The sequence below is a fragment of the Camelus dromedarius genome, chromosome 2, assembly GCF_036321535.1.
Source record: "Camelus dromedarius isolate mCamDro1 chromosome 2, mCamDro1.pat, whole genome shotgun sequence".
In the NCBI taxonomy this organism is placed as follows: Eukaryota; Metazoa; Chordata; class Mammalia; order Artiodactyla; family Camelidae; genus Camelus; species Camelus dromedarius.
The window spans coordinates 115,455,057-115,473,937 of NC_087437.1; the positions used below are offsets into that span (position 1 = coordinate 115,455,057).

At 41.0% G+C, this 18,881-nt stretch overlaps 1 protein-coding gene across 1 annotated transcript in view; it reads right to left on the reverse strand.

The window, feature by feature from the left end:
• VPS26C (VPS26 endosomal protein sorting factor C) overlaps positions 1–18,618 on the reverse strand; it is a 49,436-nt gene extending 30,818 nt beyond the window's left edge. Inside the window, exon 1 of the mRNA XM_010980974.3 lies at positions 18,452–18,618. Coding sequence (XP_010979276.1) covers positions 18,452–18,508 — 57 coding nt within the window. The 5' untranslated portion in view covers positions 18,509–18,618. The remainder of the gene's footprint in view (positions 1–18,451) is intronic.
• Positions 18,619–18,881: the final 263 nt, after the last annotated feature.

The following is an 18,881-nucleotide window of genomic DNA, read 5'->3' on the forward strand; positions in this document are numbered from 1 at the left end:
AGGAAGTTATAATATAAACCCCTCCAAAGCACCAGGCCCAGAGAGTTTCACAGCTCACACCCAAATGTGTAAAATACAGAAAACTCCAACATTAAACTACTCCAAAACACAGAAAAGGAAAGAATTTCTTTAAAAGAAAATTAAGCAAACATAACAACACCAAAGTATGACAAAATCTACACACACACCCCCCATACACACAGAAAACTAGATTTTTCTAACTTATAAATAACAACACAAAAGTCCTAAATAAAATGTTAGCACTACAATCCAGAAGCAACTTAAAGGAATGATTATACCATAACTATGTAGGATTGAGTCCAGGAATATATGGATAGCTCAATCGCTGAGGAAAACTATTAATACAATTCACTACATTAATAGCTCTACAGAGAAAAATCGTACAGTCATCTCCATAGATGCTGAAAAGTCACTTGCTAAAATTTATTGACAAAATTCCTAGTAAAATACAAATAGAAGGGTATTTCCTTACCCTGAAGTCAGCATCAAACCTAATGGGAAATGAGATACAACCCATTTAAGTTAGGAGTAAAACAAGGACGACCACCATCACCACTGTTAACGCACTACAAGTACTAGTTAATGCAATCAAACCAGGAACGGAAGGAAGGGTAAGAATTGATATGAAGGTAAAACTATCATTATTTATAGATGACATGACTGCATGCCCAGAGGAACCCAAGACAGTTTACTGAGAACTATCAACACAAAGAGAATTTCAGGAAGGAAAACAGCGGGGTACAAAACTATCACACAGAAATCAACAAGGCAACATGAACACAACGGCCATCAAGAAGATACGCTGGAAGAAAAATACTTTATTTCCAAAACAACAAAAAGTTAGAATATTATAAATCAACTTAACAGGAAATGTCTAAAACCCTGATAAGATGAAAACTAAGCTGAAGGGCACAAAAGAAACACATGGAAAGCTGTACCATGTTTTTGAACAGGAAGTTTTAACACCCTTAACTTGTCAGTCTTTCCCTGTCAGTCTATAAAGGCAAAGAAAACAACATTAGAATTATGTGTGTGCATGTTTTTAGAGGTGGAGTGGGATGAGACAGACAAGCTGATTTTAAAATCCTTCTGGAATAATAGACTCTGAAATGAAGAGAAATGAGGGGGACTAGCCCTATGAGACATCACACCACCACAGTAACTTACGAAGTGTGTGCAGGGCATGTATGGGCTGAAAGATCAATAGAACAGGATGGAAACTCCAGAAACAGACCCAGAGTCTGGGAATTTAAGAGATGATAAAGGTAGCATTTTAAATCCAGAGGGAAAAGGTGGAAAATTCACTAAATGCTGGAAAACCAGCCAGAGATCTGGGGGAAAAAACTGGTCAGAAGAGAACTGGTAAAAAAAAAAAAAATAATAATAAAATAAAATAAAATAATTAAGCTGGATTCATACTGCAAACCTTTGTACACAAAAAGCACTAAATAGGGGGCGGGGTGGTATATCTCAAGTGGTAGAGCACATGCTCAGTGTACACAAGGTCCTGGGTTCAATTCCCTGCACCTCCTCTAAAAAAAAACTAGTAAACCTAAATACCTCCCCCAACAAATAAATAAATTAAAAAAAAATTTAAAGCACTAAATGCATCAAAGACCTAAATGTAAAAATCAAACAATCAAAATCTTAGAAGAAACCACGGAGAATGATTTTTATCATATCAAAGTGGGGAAAGCCTTTCTAAGAATGATTCAAAAGTCAGAATAAATAGGACTATAAATAAAACCAAAACCAGTTTGTTACATAAACGTGATGATGAGCAACTTCACCTACATAAATGGTCAACTAGGGAAAGAATGCAACTTAATATAACAGGCAAAAGGCTAATTTCTCCAGTATCTTGAGAACTCCTAAAGAATAAATGAAAAAAGCCACTCAAACAACCTAGTAGGAAAACTGATGTGAACACTTCACGGAAAAGGAAATGCAAACGGCTCCTAAGCCCATGAGAAAAGGCTCAGTCTTAACAGTAACATGAGAAATGATCATTAAAACCATCCTAAGTACCATTTTCCACCTATCAGATTAGCATAAGATCAAAACATATGATCATGTTATGGTAGGGAAGGGGCAACTGGCACTCTCACCCATTGCTGGGGGACGCTGAGAATGCCACAACCTCCCAGGGCCATCTGGCAACACCGAAAACATTTTACAAACACCCAGGCCCAGCAGTTCCACTTGGAGGAATTTTCCTCAGGTATATTTGCTCACTAAAGTGACTAGGAAAGTGGTGGGTTTTCCCTTTAACAATATCTTGGCGATCATTCATTCACATTAGTACATATACGCTTTTTTTTTTTTAAAGGCTGGATACTGCATCACTGTGGAAAAAAGGGGGAGAAAAAGACCATTTGTACATATTTACTTGTATATGCATAAAGTATCTTTGGCAGGAATCACAAGAAATTGAGAGCTTTCAATGGCCCCAAGGGAGGGGACCTTGATGGACAGTGGGGGGTAGACACATCCATTTTGAAACTCATGAATTGTGAACCATCTGTGACTAGTCACATAAGAAATCAGTTTTAAAATAAGATAAATCCCAGGATGGGTGGCCTCCACACCTAAATGGACAAAGTTCTAAGCCCCTCAAACGCTGACAACCTGAGGGCTTAGTGGTCTTGCTGGGGAGATCTAAAGGATGTATGGCAGAGTCACACTTCTTGGGATTATCTCTAACTTTGGACTTGAACACGACTGCTAGGGAAGTAGGAGCCTCTGAGTCAATGCCTCAGCCGCTCTCTCTGCAGCATCTTTCCTTTCTGATGGTCCCAGAAGCACTGAGGAGCCTCGATAGCCATCATTATCCCCAAGAGTCCTCTGCGTAGCTGAACAAGCCCTCCCTTGCTAACATTTCAGCGCTACCCTCAGAACCCTGCAGGACTCTTAACACCACACATGGTCTAGAGGTTCTCTACGCCAAGAGTGAGCCACCCTTTCATTTACTGACAGGGAATCAAACGCGTCAAGGAGTTAAGTAACACAGAAAAGAAATCACAAGGTAAATCACCGGGCCAGGCGGGAGAACAGGAGCTGGACCATTAACTGCTTGTTGGAACACTCTAGTCCTTCTTAGTAGCACTTAGACACCCATGCTGGTGGGAAAAGGGGAATCAGAAACATTAAAGAGACTTCAATGTGTTAGGTATCCCCATCTCCACTACCCTGTGGAACAACTGTCTTCCGCCTTGTTTGAAAACAGAATAAGGAATCACTGGATATTTCTCCACATATGAAGTAATGGGCCAATATTGTGTGGTGTTTACTAAGGTTCCAGAAAGGAGAATCTTGAAAACGTGCATCATCTCCAATCTATCACGGACACCAGGACAATGCTGTCAAGAAATCCCACTCCTAGATTTTACTCAGATGAAATGAAAGATTATGTTCACACAAAAATCTGCACGCAAATGTTCCTTGTAACTTTATTCATCATCACCCAAGTGTCCCTCAACAGGGGAATGGATGAACAGTGGTGCATCCACACAAGGGAAGACAACCAAGCAACTAAAAGGAACAAACTACTGATAACACATTGACGTAAACAAATCTCAAAAGCATTATGCTCCGTGATAAGGCCAGATTCAAAGGGCTGTGAATCAAATCTTATTTATGCCATATATGTGACATTCTGCAAAAGGCTGACTACAGGGACTAAAAGCAGATCAGTGTCTACCTGTCTGGGGGTGGGGAGAAGAGGCTGAGGACAAAGGACACAGGGGTATTTGGGGGAATGACAGAACTTTTCCATATCTTGATTATGATGATGGTTAAGGTCTCAGAGAACTCTACACTGAAAACTCCACATGTTCAACTGCGTGTGATACATCTCAAGTAAGAAACCCACAAAGACAATCAAGTATAGAAAGACATACCCTACCTTCTCGACAACAGGATCATGTTCTAAAAGTGATTAATATTTAAGTAAAAAACTGGTCGTTAGCAATGGAACTGTATGAAGATACAGAGATACTAATTTGTGTGGCTTACATATTTCCTGCTAAAACAGAAGAAATAATATCATCCCTCATTTGACAAATGTTTTGCCATGCCTACCTACCATGCATCAGATACTGTTTCAAGCACTGGGGATAAGACAGTGAACAAGAGGCAAAGCCCCTGCCCTCAGGGGGCTCGCGTCTTAGTACTGCATTCTGATGCTGTGCTAACACGGCGAAACACAGCCGGCTTCTTCTAAGTGTAAAAGTACAGGTCTAAATAGTCAGTAAAATGGGCTGACAAAAATCACAGCTACTGTCTGATGGAGATACCTCTGAAATGTCTAGTTCTGGAATTTTCTTGAGGGTCTGGTAAAGAAATCTGAACCACTGAATAAAAGTTTAGAAGAAAGGGACAAAATGAGATAGCCAATACTAGCCACAAAAAGTAAAAATTAATAGAAGTAAATATGAAGTCTTTAGGGCAGGAATATTAAAATCAAATCTCAGTGTGCTCTGTGGTTTCAGGGGTTAGATACCACATATTAGCAAAATTATGAATCAGTAGAGATTACTGGATTTCAGATTTCAATAACATTAAAACTCATAGAAACTTTAAAGCGTGGACACTCGTTTGGAAGAACTAGACTCTGGACTCTAACCCAAGAGTTTAGGAGAGCTGCGACGCGGCGGGTGTCTGGGAGGTGGCCTCATTGTAGGCCAAAGAAATGACCGTGGAACACAAGCAGTTGGCCAAAGAAAAGGCTTGGAAGTAGCCAGCCCACATTTACATAATGAACTACGGCCAACAAACTGAATCCCAACCAGAGTGAACTCAGGTATGAGTGAGAACAAGTCTGTCATCCAAATCCAAGGCACAGGCAGACTCCAGGAACAGAGGGCAAGCGGTGAGTCCTATAGCAAACGAGGCCACGGACCAAAGCAGGAGCTGGCAAAAGAGCCCAGCATAGGTGTGGCCTCCCTGCTCCAGCTGGCTCAGAGGCTGCTGGGCCCCCTGCCCAGGAGGCTGGGAGTGGGGAGCGTTAATCCTGGGGAGGACACGTGGAGCAGGGAAGCGGGGACAGAGAGTGCTACTTCTCACCTGATACTCCTTCCTATCACTTGAAGGTTCTTAGCAAGTTAAAACCTTTTTTTTAATGAACAAAACAAATAGAAACTTTTTTAAAAAGATCCAAACAGATGGTCAAATTAACACTATTATATCATTTTTTTTTAATTTTAAAAAGTTTATTTTTTTCTGATTATTATTGAAGAGGGGAATTTCTCCCCGTCTAGCCTTTACTTTTCCATTCATGGGACTTTTGTTCCTTTCCCAAAGATTATGGGAAATGGTCTTTTCTGATAAAACAAAGGAAGGGCCAGTTTTTGGCTGACTTCATGCCTGGTGTGTGACAGTAAAGCATAAGCATAAATAAAAATATCATCATTGGGGGCAGGGTAGTGAGGATTAATGGAACTGAGCATTATTAGAAAGCACATGTGCCAACATCACACACCACAGGAATCTGCCCGACATTGAGGAGGACAGCGGGTGTAACCCTCACATCTCCTCCAGGGCAAGCTCTTCCTGAGCATCAGAAATCCAAGGTCAGAACAGCTAAATCAGGTATAGGTTCCCATCAAGAGCCCAAGGATACTGACAATCTCATACTGCCCTTCCCAGGGTGAGTTTAAACACCAGGAGGAGAACAACAGGGAAGGCTGGACAGACCCCACCAGTTTCTGCTGGCTCTACTGGCCCAAGAACCCCAGGTAAGCAGGTTTTAAGAAGGAAACTGGCATACAACTAACCAAGGAGAGTCAGTCCAGAGTTAATTCTTGGTAATCGTGGATGGTGGGTCTATAACCTGTATGGAGTAGGAGGCCACCATTTTGGACTTAAATTCTCCAGTATACAAAAGAAATATAAGCAAAATGTTTTAAGCTGGTTGTATGCACTGCATTATATCTGAAAGTTAATAGTAGGGCCTATAAGTTTTGGCATAAAACAAAATAAAATGATTTGACATAAAAAAAACTTCAACCTTGTTGGCTCTGGCTGGTCAATACATCCTATAGCTAGTACTTTTCAAACCATGAACCACTGGGCCCTAGGTGTGTGCAGATGCCTCTGCAGCCACTTTGGGATTTGAGGAAGAGTCAGGGAGGGCAGGGGGCAGGGGGATCACTTGAAATGAAAAAGCTCTACTTTTACCTGCTTATAAAACAAACTATTGTAATAGATTTTATAGTTATTTTAAAAAATATATTAAAATGCTTTATAAGATTTCACTTAATTAATCTCATTGCTTAGAATCTGGGGGGGAGGTGGAATCTATCCTAAACAATGTTGTTCATTTTCTTGAGCTGTTTATGAGGAAACATTCACTGTAGTTTGTGAGATGAAAGATAAGATACAATTTCCATTACCTTGAGAAAGGCATCATTTCTGAGCCTGAATTTTCTTCTGTCTACAAGTGAGAGACTGTCTCTTCATATAGACAAAAAAGACCAAGGCCATCTTTTTAAGAGCTGCTCATCATATAAACACGTCCAGAAAGTCTCGTGTGCAGAGAGAGGACAATACTTGAAATTGACAGGAATTCACTTCACAAAAAGTATTGCACAAAAATTGTATCTTTACTTGCTTGTGTCTGTCTGGAAAAGTATCTGAAAAGAGCCAGGACCCCACAACCCTTGAGTAACAGTGCACAACACGCAATGGTGCACAACACTGGGTTGAAGGTCCCCATGCAAGGATCGGGACGGACCTGAAGCAAGTCACTGCATCAACTGACCTCTCCTTAAACCCTCCATCCAAATAGGCCCAAGTTCATTTCCAAGATGTGGAATGTTGTGCTTTTCCTGCTGGCACAACACCGGTGGTCACTGATTTGCTAATAATGTTCTTCTGAAACAGGCCTTCGTGAGCCCACCAGGAGGGGAGGCAGGTCAGCCCACCTGGTCCGTGGCTCATGACTACATCTGTTCTTCCAACAGAAGATGAAGCCTAGAACACGAACTGGGAGTGGGGGTGGGGTCACAATTTGTGTCCAGCAAATGAACTGCATTTATATGTAACAATGACCTGATTAAAATCTCTGAATGAAATGAAGAAATGTTCAGAGCTGGGGGTTAAAAACTCCCAAAGCGTAGCTGAGATGAAAATGGAGACCAAAGGGAAAAGTGGCCTCAACTTACAACTTCTCTGGAGCCCGCTGTGCTGAGAGGGTGCACGGGAAAGCATGGGGACCAGGGAGTACACGGGAGCAGAGGTGCAGGGACAGTGGGGAGCTGGGGCCTGGGAGGAGCGGGACCAGGGAGGCAGGTAGGCAGGACAGCAGGATGAACCTCGGGGCAGGCTGAGAGCCAGGACCCTCTCTAAGGAGGGTGAGCTAGACAGGACATCTATAGAAGGGACTGGCTGGGCTCTGCCCACAGGCTGGGGCAGTTGTGGGGAAGGTGCAGAGATGGGGAACCATCTCCCCCAAACCTGCCCGCATGCTGCTGACTCTCCAGCCTGTGAGCAGCACAGCCAGGAGTGCGGCACTGGGGGACAACCACTGGACAATCACTGCAGGGACAGGGGGGCAGTCAAAGACTGCAGATTTCAGCCCACAGAGAGGGCATGGCTGGCTGTCCAGGCTGAACCCAGGGCGATGCAAGGTCAGGAGGTCCGGGCTGGGGACTGGGCACCAAGAGGAAAGCATCCTGCCAGAGTCAGAGCAGCCTGCGGGGGGAGGGCAGTCTCAGGGGTGCTGGTGACAGGCTGAGACTTGTCCAGCTGCTTCAGAGTCTAGAAATCGACCCGCCCACAGCGGCCAGGCAGGCCTCGCTAATGCTCAGGCCAGTGCAGAATCCGCCGCCACAAACACCTAACAGAACTGCGTGGACACTGACTGCATCCCAGGGTCCCACCAGCCTTGGGTGATTCTGAAAATACACCATCATGCATTATACAGGGTTGGGCTATGACTGAGGACACCAGCCTTCTCAGGAGTATTAGATTATTGGTGAGAAAAAAGGCCCACTTAACGTTTAGATCACTGCGTTCCTTAGAGGGTTCGTTCCTCCCACAAGATTATCTTGAGATCTCTTCCAGCTGAAAGTTCTACCCCAAGTATTTGCACCAGCACTCACGGTAACTGACCACTCATGGAGCAAGAATCCAGCAGAACAAAGTAGGACAGTTAGGCTTCTTTTTTTCATACCATTCTAACTTTGCAATTTTTCTTCATAATAATAAACTGGCATATAAAGGATTTTTCCACTTTAATCTCTCTTTTTTTAAACTAGAAATTACATGAAAGCCAAATAAGACAAAACATAAATCTAGAAGTTCTCGTGGTAAGAGTAACCAGCCCACTGTGCATAAATCCCTCATCTCTGAAACCTGGCCACGCTGGACAGAAAATCTCCCATTTATGCTTTTCACACCGTAATATTCAACAGCGTCAATTTCATGAGTACCTGTGCCAGGATTTCAGAATGTAAACCATTATGAACTTATAAAAACAAATGAACTATATTTACTTTACAAAAAGATTTACTGCAAGGTTCTTTTAACCAATAAGCTTCTCTGTTACACTGAAAATAAAGCATAATTTACAATGTGAGTCAAACGTTTGGTTCAGGAACACATCTACTGCACCAAGCAAAGAAGTACACAGAAATACCAAAACCACACCCAGCTTTCAGTGCCCAAAATGCTGTATAATCTCTGTCTGCTCTCGTGGGTGACTGCATCCCCCTCCTCCAGGTCCACCACGGAGAGACATCCAACCATCTGCACAGCAGATGACCAGCACTTACGGTGCCATCTGTAAGGTGTACGAACAACATGATTTACATCAAGGCAGGCGGAGTAATTCTGAGTGGGAACTGACATCACAGAAAAGTGTAAGGCCCACCACCATCCCCACTGAAGCCCCTACTTTGGGTCAGACCCTGTAATAAATGCCTTAAAATGTTATCTCATTTCATTCTCACAACAAAACCTCTGAGCAGGTATCAGCCCCATCCTACAGATGAAAATTAAAACCTAGAGAAGGCACACAGAGTTCTGGGCTTGGGAATAAAAAGACATGATTTCAAATATTCACTTTTGTATCAATGCCCTTGGCATGTTACTGAATTCTCTGAGTCTCAGTCTTCTCAACCATAAAATGGGAAGGAAAATGCCATCTCTTCAGTATTTGTGAGGGTTAAAGCCATCTGTGAGTCAGGAAGGGCTGTACTGGCACCATATGTTATTATAAAACGATATCATAATGAACTCATCTCCAAAGAAACAGACTCGCAGACATAGTAAACAATCTTACAGTTACTGGGGAAAGAGATCTGGGAGTTTTGAGATTTTGGAAATGTTAACTCCTATATATAAAAACAGGAAAAAAACCCAAATTTCTTCTGTATAGCACAGGGAACTATATTTATATATTTAGTATCTTGTAATAACCTTTAATGAAAAAGAATGTGAAAATGAATATATGCATATATGTGCATGACTGGGACATTATGCAGTACACCAGAAATTAACACACTGTAACTGATTATACTTCAATTTAAAAATAAATAAGTAAGCGGGGGAGGGTATAGCTCAAGTGATAGGGTGCATGCTCAGCATGCACAAGGTCCTAGGTTCAATCCCCGGTACCTCCTCTAAAGTAAAATAAACGAGTAAAGCTAATTACCTCCCTCCTTAAAAAAAGGGTACCTGGAACCCCAGACTCCTTAAAAAAAATAATTAATTAATTAATTAAAAAATAAATAACAGTATCAGTGGAGTGTTCTCATGGGATATTAAAACTTTCACTGGAAACATGGAATTAGGGAATTTTTTTACACATTCCTGATTGTCCTGTATCATACATGGAGCTCTGGAAACACAAGTTAAGCTTCTAGCCTCAAGGAGAAGGCATCCCGGGGAAAAGGTGGCACGGCAACACTGCATGGCTCTGAGGAAGGTCTGCTCTCTCCGAGCTGTGCAAACTGTGGCGAAGACTCCGGGGATCCACATTTTGGACAATTTTCTATTATCTTCTCTTTCTGAGTTAGAGAGAAGAGAACCTTATTTACAGGAATTCTGAAGTCCCCATTCCCATATTTATTTGAACTATTCTCTTAAGAATGATCATCCTAAAGCAAAAGTAAGGGAGGAGTATTCAAGTATAACATGGGGGTATGTCAAAATAAGAATCTTACCAGCATCTGTCTAGAATTTTTATCTAGAATAATAATTACAAAGCAAAATTCATAACATATCTATAAGACAATAGTTTTCCCTTTCTGATCAATGCATTCATAAAACTCTTAGTCTTATGATTTTCCTTAAAGCCTATGTTTTAAGGCTTCAAACATCATTTAATAGTTTCTGAGCACCAAGTGGCAGGTACTGAAAGGCCTAGGAATACAAATATAAACAAATTATTTTAGTTAGGCAGACTCAGAGAACAAACTAATTACAACAGAGGTTAATCAGTGCAATAACAGCAGAAGATATGAAGTGTGTTGGTAGCCTGTTACTTACTGGTCACTACTGAATTATAGAAAAAAATCTCGTGTCATTCTTTCTTTTCCTGACCACAGGACCTGACATTCCTCTTCTCCACCACAATCTCACTTTCTGGCTACAGTTACACTTCTCATAAGGAATTTTCTAAAATGGAAATATTAAATTTGGGAATCACTGTAAGACTATGAGAATAGTTTTTATAACAGAAATTAAGCACACACTTCTAAATAACTCATGCGACAAAGATCATAATGGAAATTAGAAGATATTTAATTTACAATTATAAAAATACTACAGATCAAATCTTGAGGGACAGGGCAGTGGAGCATTATTTTGAGGTCTTCCCACACCCACAGAACGTGAGGTTGTTAAACCGTGAAGTCACAGCACCTTTCTTGGCAGCAGTGTCTTCTGCCAGGATGTAGGCAGAGTGAGTCTACTTTGTCCATTCTCTCTCCCTCTCTCTCCCGCTCTGTCTCTTTTCCCCTGCCCCTCTCCTGCAGGACCTGGATGGGGTTACAAGGGTGTTTGCTTTACAGTAATTCACCGACCTATTAAAAACAAAAAACTTATGGGGTGTAGCTAAAGTTGTTCTTAGAGAAAGATGTCTGCATTTTTTAAAGGAGGCTACAATTTAATAAGCTAAATAGCCAACTTATGAAGTTAAAAAACAGAAACAAACAAAGCAAGAAAAGAGCAGGATAAACCCAAGGAGAAGAAAATAAATATTCTGGAAAGACAATATAGTGAAGTCACTTTAAAAAATTACCGCCAAAGTCTTTTCAGCAAGTGGTGTTGGGAAAGCTGGACAGCCTCACATAAATCAATGAAATTAGAACACTCCCTCACACCATATACAAAAATAAACTCAAAATGGTCTAAAGACCTAAATGTAAGACATGACATCATAAAACTCCTAGAAGAGAACACAAGCAATACATTTTCAGACATAAATCATAGCAATACTTTCTTAGGTCAGTCTCCCAAGGGAAAAGAAATTAAAGCAAAAATAAACTAACAGGACCTACCTAACTTAACCGCTTTTGCACAACAAAGGAAACCATTACAAAATGAAAAAACAACCTACAGAATGGGGGAAAATATTTGCAAACAATGCCACCAGCAAAGGGTTACTTTCCAAAATATACAAACAGCTCACACAACTCAATACTAAAAAAAAAAAAAAAAAAAAAGAATCAAAAAGGGGAGGAAGACCTAAATGGATATTTCTCCAAAGACATACGGATGGCCAACAGGCAAACGAAAAGATGTTCAACACCGCTAATTATCAGAGAAATACAAATGAAAATCAAAATGAGGTATCACCTCACACCAAGCAGAAATAGCCATCATCAAAAAGCCTACAAACAGTAAGTGCTGGAGAGGGTGTAGAGAAAGGGAAACCCTCCTACACTGCTGTTGAGAATGTAAATTGGTGCAGCCACAATGGAAAACAGTATGGATGTTCCTCAATAATTAAAAACAGAACTACCATATGATCCAGCAATCCCATTCTGGGGCATATAGCCAGAAAAGACAAAAACTCCAATTCGAAAAGATACGTGCACCCCAATGTTCACAGCAGCACAATTTACAGTAGCCAAGACATGGAAACAACACAAATGACCATCAACAGATGACTGGTTGAAGATGATGGGGGGGTGTCTGTGTGGGGGTGTCTAATGGAATATTACTCGGCCATAAAAAAGAATGAAATATTGCCATTTGCAGCAACATGCATGGACCTAGAGATTATCATACCAAGTAAAGTAAGTCAAAGACAAATATTATGTACCACTTATATGTGGAATCCAAGAAATAATACAATGAATCTATATACAAAATAGAAACAGACTCATAGGCAGAAAACAAACTTACAGTTACCAAAGGGGGAGAGGGGGAGGGCTAAATTAGGAGTATCGGATTAACAGATACAAACTACTATATGTAAAATAGATAAGCAACAAGGATTTACTGTACAGCACAGGGAACAATATTATCTTGTAATAATCTATAATGTAAAATACTCTGGAAAAGAATATGTATAACTGAATCACTTTGTTGTACACCTAAAACTAACAGAATATTGTAAATCAACTATACTTTAATAAAAAATTTAATTAAAAAATTACTATCACTCTATACTGGAAATTGACACATTGTAAAATGCCTATAACTCAATAAAGAAATGTAAAAAAAAATTACTATCAAATTAGGTAAGAATGAATGACTGTTAAAAGGTGGGGACTAAAGTAAAAGAAGCCATTTATTGCACTCAGACTGCTTCGCAATGTCCACTAGTTCTTGCTCACTTTGCTCACGCTATTCCTCCTGATGGAAACAAATGGTGCCAGGTGGGGATGGAGACCCTGGCCAGGTACTTAGCTTTCAAAACTAAGTTGGAACATCACCTTCACAAGGGCCCAGTCCACCAAAACGACTGCATCCTGCCCTGCACTCCTCACCCAGCACAAATGCGCCCACCCATTTGAGCACATTGGTACCTTTATGACTTTACCCATCTCTCTCTAAACCTGTTAGCCTCAGGAGATCAACAGACATTGGCTGAATGTTTGTTTTAAGTAACAGTCTAAAAAGGAGATGGATGAAGCTGTGGTGATACTGAAAGGCATCCAAGATAAAGATACACTGTTAAGCAAAAAGAACAAGTTTTGTGTGTGTGTCTACGTTACATGTGCAGATATTACTCATTGAAAATGTCTGGAAGAGTACACAAACTGTCAGCGGATACCTCCAGGGACACAAAAGGGGGCCAGAGAGAGGAAGAACTTGACTTTTCACTTTCCAGCCTTCTGTAAAATGTTAAGTTGTTAACTTGGCATATGTTATGTTTATTTTCTTTTTAATGATTCAACTGTGAAAAAAAAACTCCATCATTTTTTCAATGAGCATCTTTTTCTAGGAAAAAAACTCGAATGACAATTTAAAACCCAAACATAACTTAGGTTCCCTGGTGTTCACAGAATCAAAGCCATTTCACAACTAAGATAAGGAAAAGAATCAGCAGCACATTTGCTGAGAGGAAGACATAGCAACTTTTTAATTGAAATATTACAATGTTATTCATAGTACTCCTAGGAAATTAATAATTATCCCCACTTTAAAATTCCTCCATTTTGCACCAAAAGAATGGGGACTTTTAGGGAGGTGTTAAAATAGACTGTTGGCTGCACATGCTTTGCAATCTGACTGACCTGAGTTGGAATCCAGGCTGTCATTAGTTGGGTGATGTTGGGCAAATTCCTTAACTTGTCCAGGCCTCAGTTTTCCCATCAGTAAAATGGGGGTGATGCTGCCAGGCTCACAAAACCCAACACCAGTGTTTCCCAAGAGCTTCCAGTGGAACATAAGACTGTCGTGACATGGACAAACATGTTTCATTTGAATGACAGTCACTTACAAGCTAAGAAGCAGGCTAAAAGAGGTGGCAGCCACCTCAAGCAAACCATGAGGATTACAGGAGCTGTGCTCTGGCAGACCCATGGATGAGTCAAACCTTTAGCAATTGAATCTTTTTTTTTCTTTTTTTTTCAGGGGTGCGGAATTAGGTTTATTTATTTATTTTAATGGAGGTACTGGGGATTGAACCCTGGACTTCATGCATGCTAGGCATGCACTCTACTGCTAAGCTATACCCTCCCCCTTAGGAACTGAATCTTTACCAATGCTGTTGAGATGTACAGAGAAAACTGAAAACTTTTTTTTTTAGTCCCACCTGCAGCCACAGGGGAGGGTGAGGAAGAGAGGACTCCCTTCACATTTTCATGGTGCAAACTAGGCTTGAAACATGGGCTGTCTGCAGGCACTGAGACCTCTTCGAGCAGCCAGCCAGCCAGGGTCCTGTCCCCTGGGTCTTAGGAAGCAGCCCTGACAGTGCCAGCCACCTACTCCACCTGGCCTGAATCACAGATGATGGACTAACACTTAAGTCATGGCATATCACAACCAGTGTATCTTTTTATCAAATGATTAGATTTATTGGTTTCATAATTCTTATTTTTGGCTTTAAAAAACATACAGTTGAGAACTATATTCAATATCTTGTAATAACCTTTAATGAAAAAGAATATGAAAATGAATATATGTCTATATATGTATGACTGGGACATTATGCAGTACACCAGAGACTGACACATTGTAACTAACTATACTTCAATTTTAAAAAAAGACAGTTGAAGGGGGTAGGGTATAGCTCAAGTGGTAGAGCACATGCTTAGCATGCACAAGGTCCTGGGTTCAACCACCAGTACCTCCTCTAAAAATAAATAAACCTAATTACCTCCTCCCCCCCAAAATTAAAAAAATATACAGTTGAGATTTGAGCAACAAGGGTTTGAACTGTGTGGGTCCACTGCAGATTTCTCCTCAATAAAATATACTGGAAAAATGTTTGGAGATTTGCAACAATTTGAAAAAACTCGCAAGACCAACCACATAGCCTAGGAGTATCAAAAAAAAAAAAATGAAGAAAAAGTTAGCTATGTCATGAATGCATAAAATTTGTACGGATGCTTCTCTACCCTTACATAGGAACAAGGTAACAATATAAAATTGACGTGTTAGTTTTTTTTTTTTTTTTACTGTTTTATAACTTTGCTTTCAAGGAATTACATTACCATATAGTATGCCTCTCTCATAATTGGAGAAATTGTTTATCAACCTATCAACACAGGTTTCTTTTTTTTTAATGTAAAACATTTTCAATACCACATTGTGAATATGACTGAAACAGTGTATGCAATAACAGTTTAATAATTTTACAACAATTCATTCATTAGTGTACAGGCCAGGCTACTGTGAAGCAATCGTACTGATTACACTGGGCTATCATAAAGCTATCATATTGCTGCTTCTTCCTTATCAATGTATGAATTATTATACCTGTAAATATAAATTTCTTTTTCACATAATCTTTTGAATTTTGATGTCTGGTGTTAGTAATGCATACAGCATCTACACTGTGTTTTGTATCATGGAAGACAATATTGATGTAGTTACTGACAGAGAATTCATCTTATAAACAGGCAACATAAACTACAGAACTGATACAGAACAGTGCTCTGCAAATGTATTTTCTCTTCCTTATGATTTCCTAAATTACATTTCCTTTTCTCTAGCTTCCTTTATCATAAAAATAATGTATGTGATACCTATAATGTACAAAATATGTGTTAACTGTCCATGTTATTGGTAAGGCTTCCAGTCAATAGTAGTCTATTAGTAAAGCTTGAGGGAAGTCAGAAGTTATATGCAGATTTTCAACTGCGCGGGAGTGGGCACCCTCACGTTGTTCAAGGGTCAGCTGTACGGAGCAACCCTCTATGTATGAGAAATTATACTGGTTTTTCTTTTACAATTGTCATATAAGGTCTCCTTTTAAAAGGCAGGTAGTGTAAAGTGCATTAAGTGTAAAAATGCCTGATAGTTGAGAAACACAGCCGCAAGTCAATGAGCACAGATTCTGTTCCTAATACTGGAACGAAGGGATGTGCACGGGGTGGGCAGAGCTGACGCCACCTGCAACCTCACCACCCACAAAGAGTGGTCCCAGCCTGGGATTTCCAGCTGGGTCAAACTGAAAATTTCATTTCTTCATCTTTTTAAAATGTACCTTTCATTACTTGTACCATATTTTAAGCCACAGAAAACACCTCAGCATCTCAGCTAGAGTAATATCTCTGAATGTAATATGCAGACTTTTGAAGGAAAACAATAAGTATTAAAACTCAATTTATACATTGCCTGTCACTGCCTCCCCCGGTTCTTATTTTGCTATTTTCCAAGCTACAGAAAAGTAATGAGAACACAAAGTAGAGAAAAAACTGGAACCCTCATACACTGCTGATGGAGTGTAAAGTTGTGCAGATGCTTTGGGAAACAGTTTCGTGGGTCTTCAAAAAATTAAATATAAAGCTCCCATATCAGCCAGCAAATCCACCCTTAGGTATATATCCAGGAGAAATGAAAACATATGTTCACATGAAAACCTGCCCTAGAATGTTCATAGCAGCATGATACACAATAGCCAAGACATGGAGGCAACCCAAATGTCCATCAACAGATGACTGAATAAACAAAATGTAACATATCCATACAAAGGAATACTACTCAGCAAAGGAGAAACTGAAACATGCTACAACATGCATGAACACTGAAAATATGATGTTAAGTGAAAGAAGCCTATCACAAAAGGCCACATACTGTATGATCCCATTTATATGAAATGTCCTAATTAGGCAAATCCAGAGAGACATAAAGTAGATCTGTGATTGCCAGGGGCCAAGAGGGAGAGGGAATGAGAAATGATGCTAAGGGGTACAGGGTTTATTTTGGGGGTGATAAAAAATGTTCTAAAATTAGATGATGGTGATGGCTCTACAACTCTGAATATATTAAAACCACTGAACTGTACACTTTAAAAGGGTGAATTTTATAGTAATTAGATCTCAATAAAGTTGTTATTAAAAAAACAGAAGAGAAAAAATACAAAGTAGACCTATACAGACTAGAGTCACCAATTACTATTTTGGCACATTTGCTTTCTTTCTCCTCACAGGTGCGCGCACACACACAATTTACGAATTTATGGCTGGACCATTTAAAATGTAGTTATTATGACACTTTATTCCTAAATACTTCAGCATAATGAAAATACAAATCTCATACTTGGGAACTTTAATACCATTACAAAACTCTTATTGAATATATAGCCCATGTCCAAATTTATTTATCAAAAATGATGTATGGTATTTAGTTGTCATCCCTTTTATCTCCTGAATCTAAATAAGTTCTCCTGTCTTTTTAATAACACTCTCATATTTGAAGAATCCAGGCCAATTACTGCACAGAATGTTTCTCAATTTGAATATGCCTGACTGGTTCCTTATGAACTGAGCTAAGGTAAGTATTTTTAGCAGGAATACTACAGAGTTGAGTTGTGTCCTTCTCAGTGTTCCATGCCAGAACATGATGTCTTTTTAGTGGTGGTGGTAAGGTGGTATTCACTGCTGGTTAGGGTGGTGGTGATCAGATTCCTTCATTATAAAGAAAGCCTCTTCCCTCTGTAATTAATAATCTGGACATAACTATTTGAATCTGTGTAAATATCAGGTTTCCCCAAGTATCTTGCACCCAAAGGTTTTAGCATCCCTTTTGAGACCTCCCTGCATTTACATGATTAACCACCACTCTCAGTTTCATTCCACAGAGTGTGAGACCTGGCTTTGTTTCAACTCCGGCTGCATATAAGCATCACTGGTGTCTCCTGGGGTGAGACCCCAGCCATCATAGTTTTAAATTCCCCATTGTGACTGATTTTGATGTACAGTGAGGGTTTAAATTCCCTGTGTTAGAGGTAGAGTAACCTTGCATTCTCACTTGGCAAATTAGGAAACTAATGAGGTTAAGAGCCAGTGGCACAGAACTTGTTAATGGCATAATTAAGATTTTTTTCACTTGCATTTTAATATGCTATTCCTCCTCTATGTTATTAAAATTCCACCACCAGAAAAATGAGGAACTTTTGTATGGTGGTAGAGCAGACCACGGCCTAAAGTGCGTATTTCTGCTTTCCAGGTTAATTTCGCCTTTCTGTCGTTAGAACTTTGCATTCACCTTAGAAGTGAGGGAACGGAGTGTGTAGTCACAGAGCTCCTTCGCCCTCAGTGCTCACCGCAACAGCTCAAGCCTGGGGGCCTAAGGCCGAGCTGGAGGTTTAAGGCGCCAGCCCCTCGGCCCTGCATGCCCCCCAGCCGGCGATGACTCCGGCAAGGGCCGCTTATAGAGCTGCCAGCCACGAAAGCGAGACGTACCTGGCGGCGATGCACCTGGCTGGGAAGCGCCTGGAGGCGCGCCTTACCCCTCCCAGGGACACCAAGAAGTGTGCGGAGCCTTGGAGACAACAAAACCTGCAGGTCCACCCACCACCACTTACCCCGGCGTGATAAACCTTGTTCGCTCTTTTAATCTTAATGTCCAGGGTGGTCCCCATCTCGAATACTCTGCCGTGGGCGCCACTTCCTGCCGCGCGTGACCCGAGGGGTAAAAGGCCCGTTCCGCCCCTCCGTCCAGGGTCCCGCCCCCTTCTACTCTCCGTCGGAAGTTGCGTCACGTAACCTTGCGCGAGCCGCGTGATCGACTCCCCTTCCTTCCTCCTTCCGGTGCAGGGGCGGGCCTTAGCGCGGGCCGATGGGCTGTCACTCTTCGCCCCGCCCCCGCCGGACGTGAGGGGCGGGACCGGGCTAACCCCACCCCTTCCGTAAGACGGTCAAAACGCCGGAAATTCCCTCCTTCTCGCCCGTTGACTTAGAGGGAGGGGGAAACTCGTCTCTCCCGTCGTGCCCCGCGGTAGGGGGCGGCGCCAG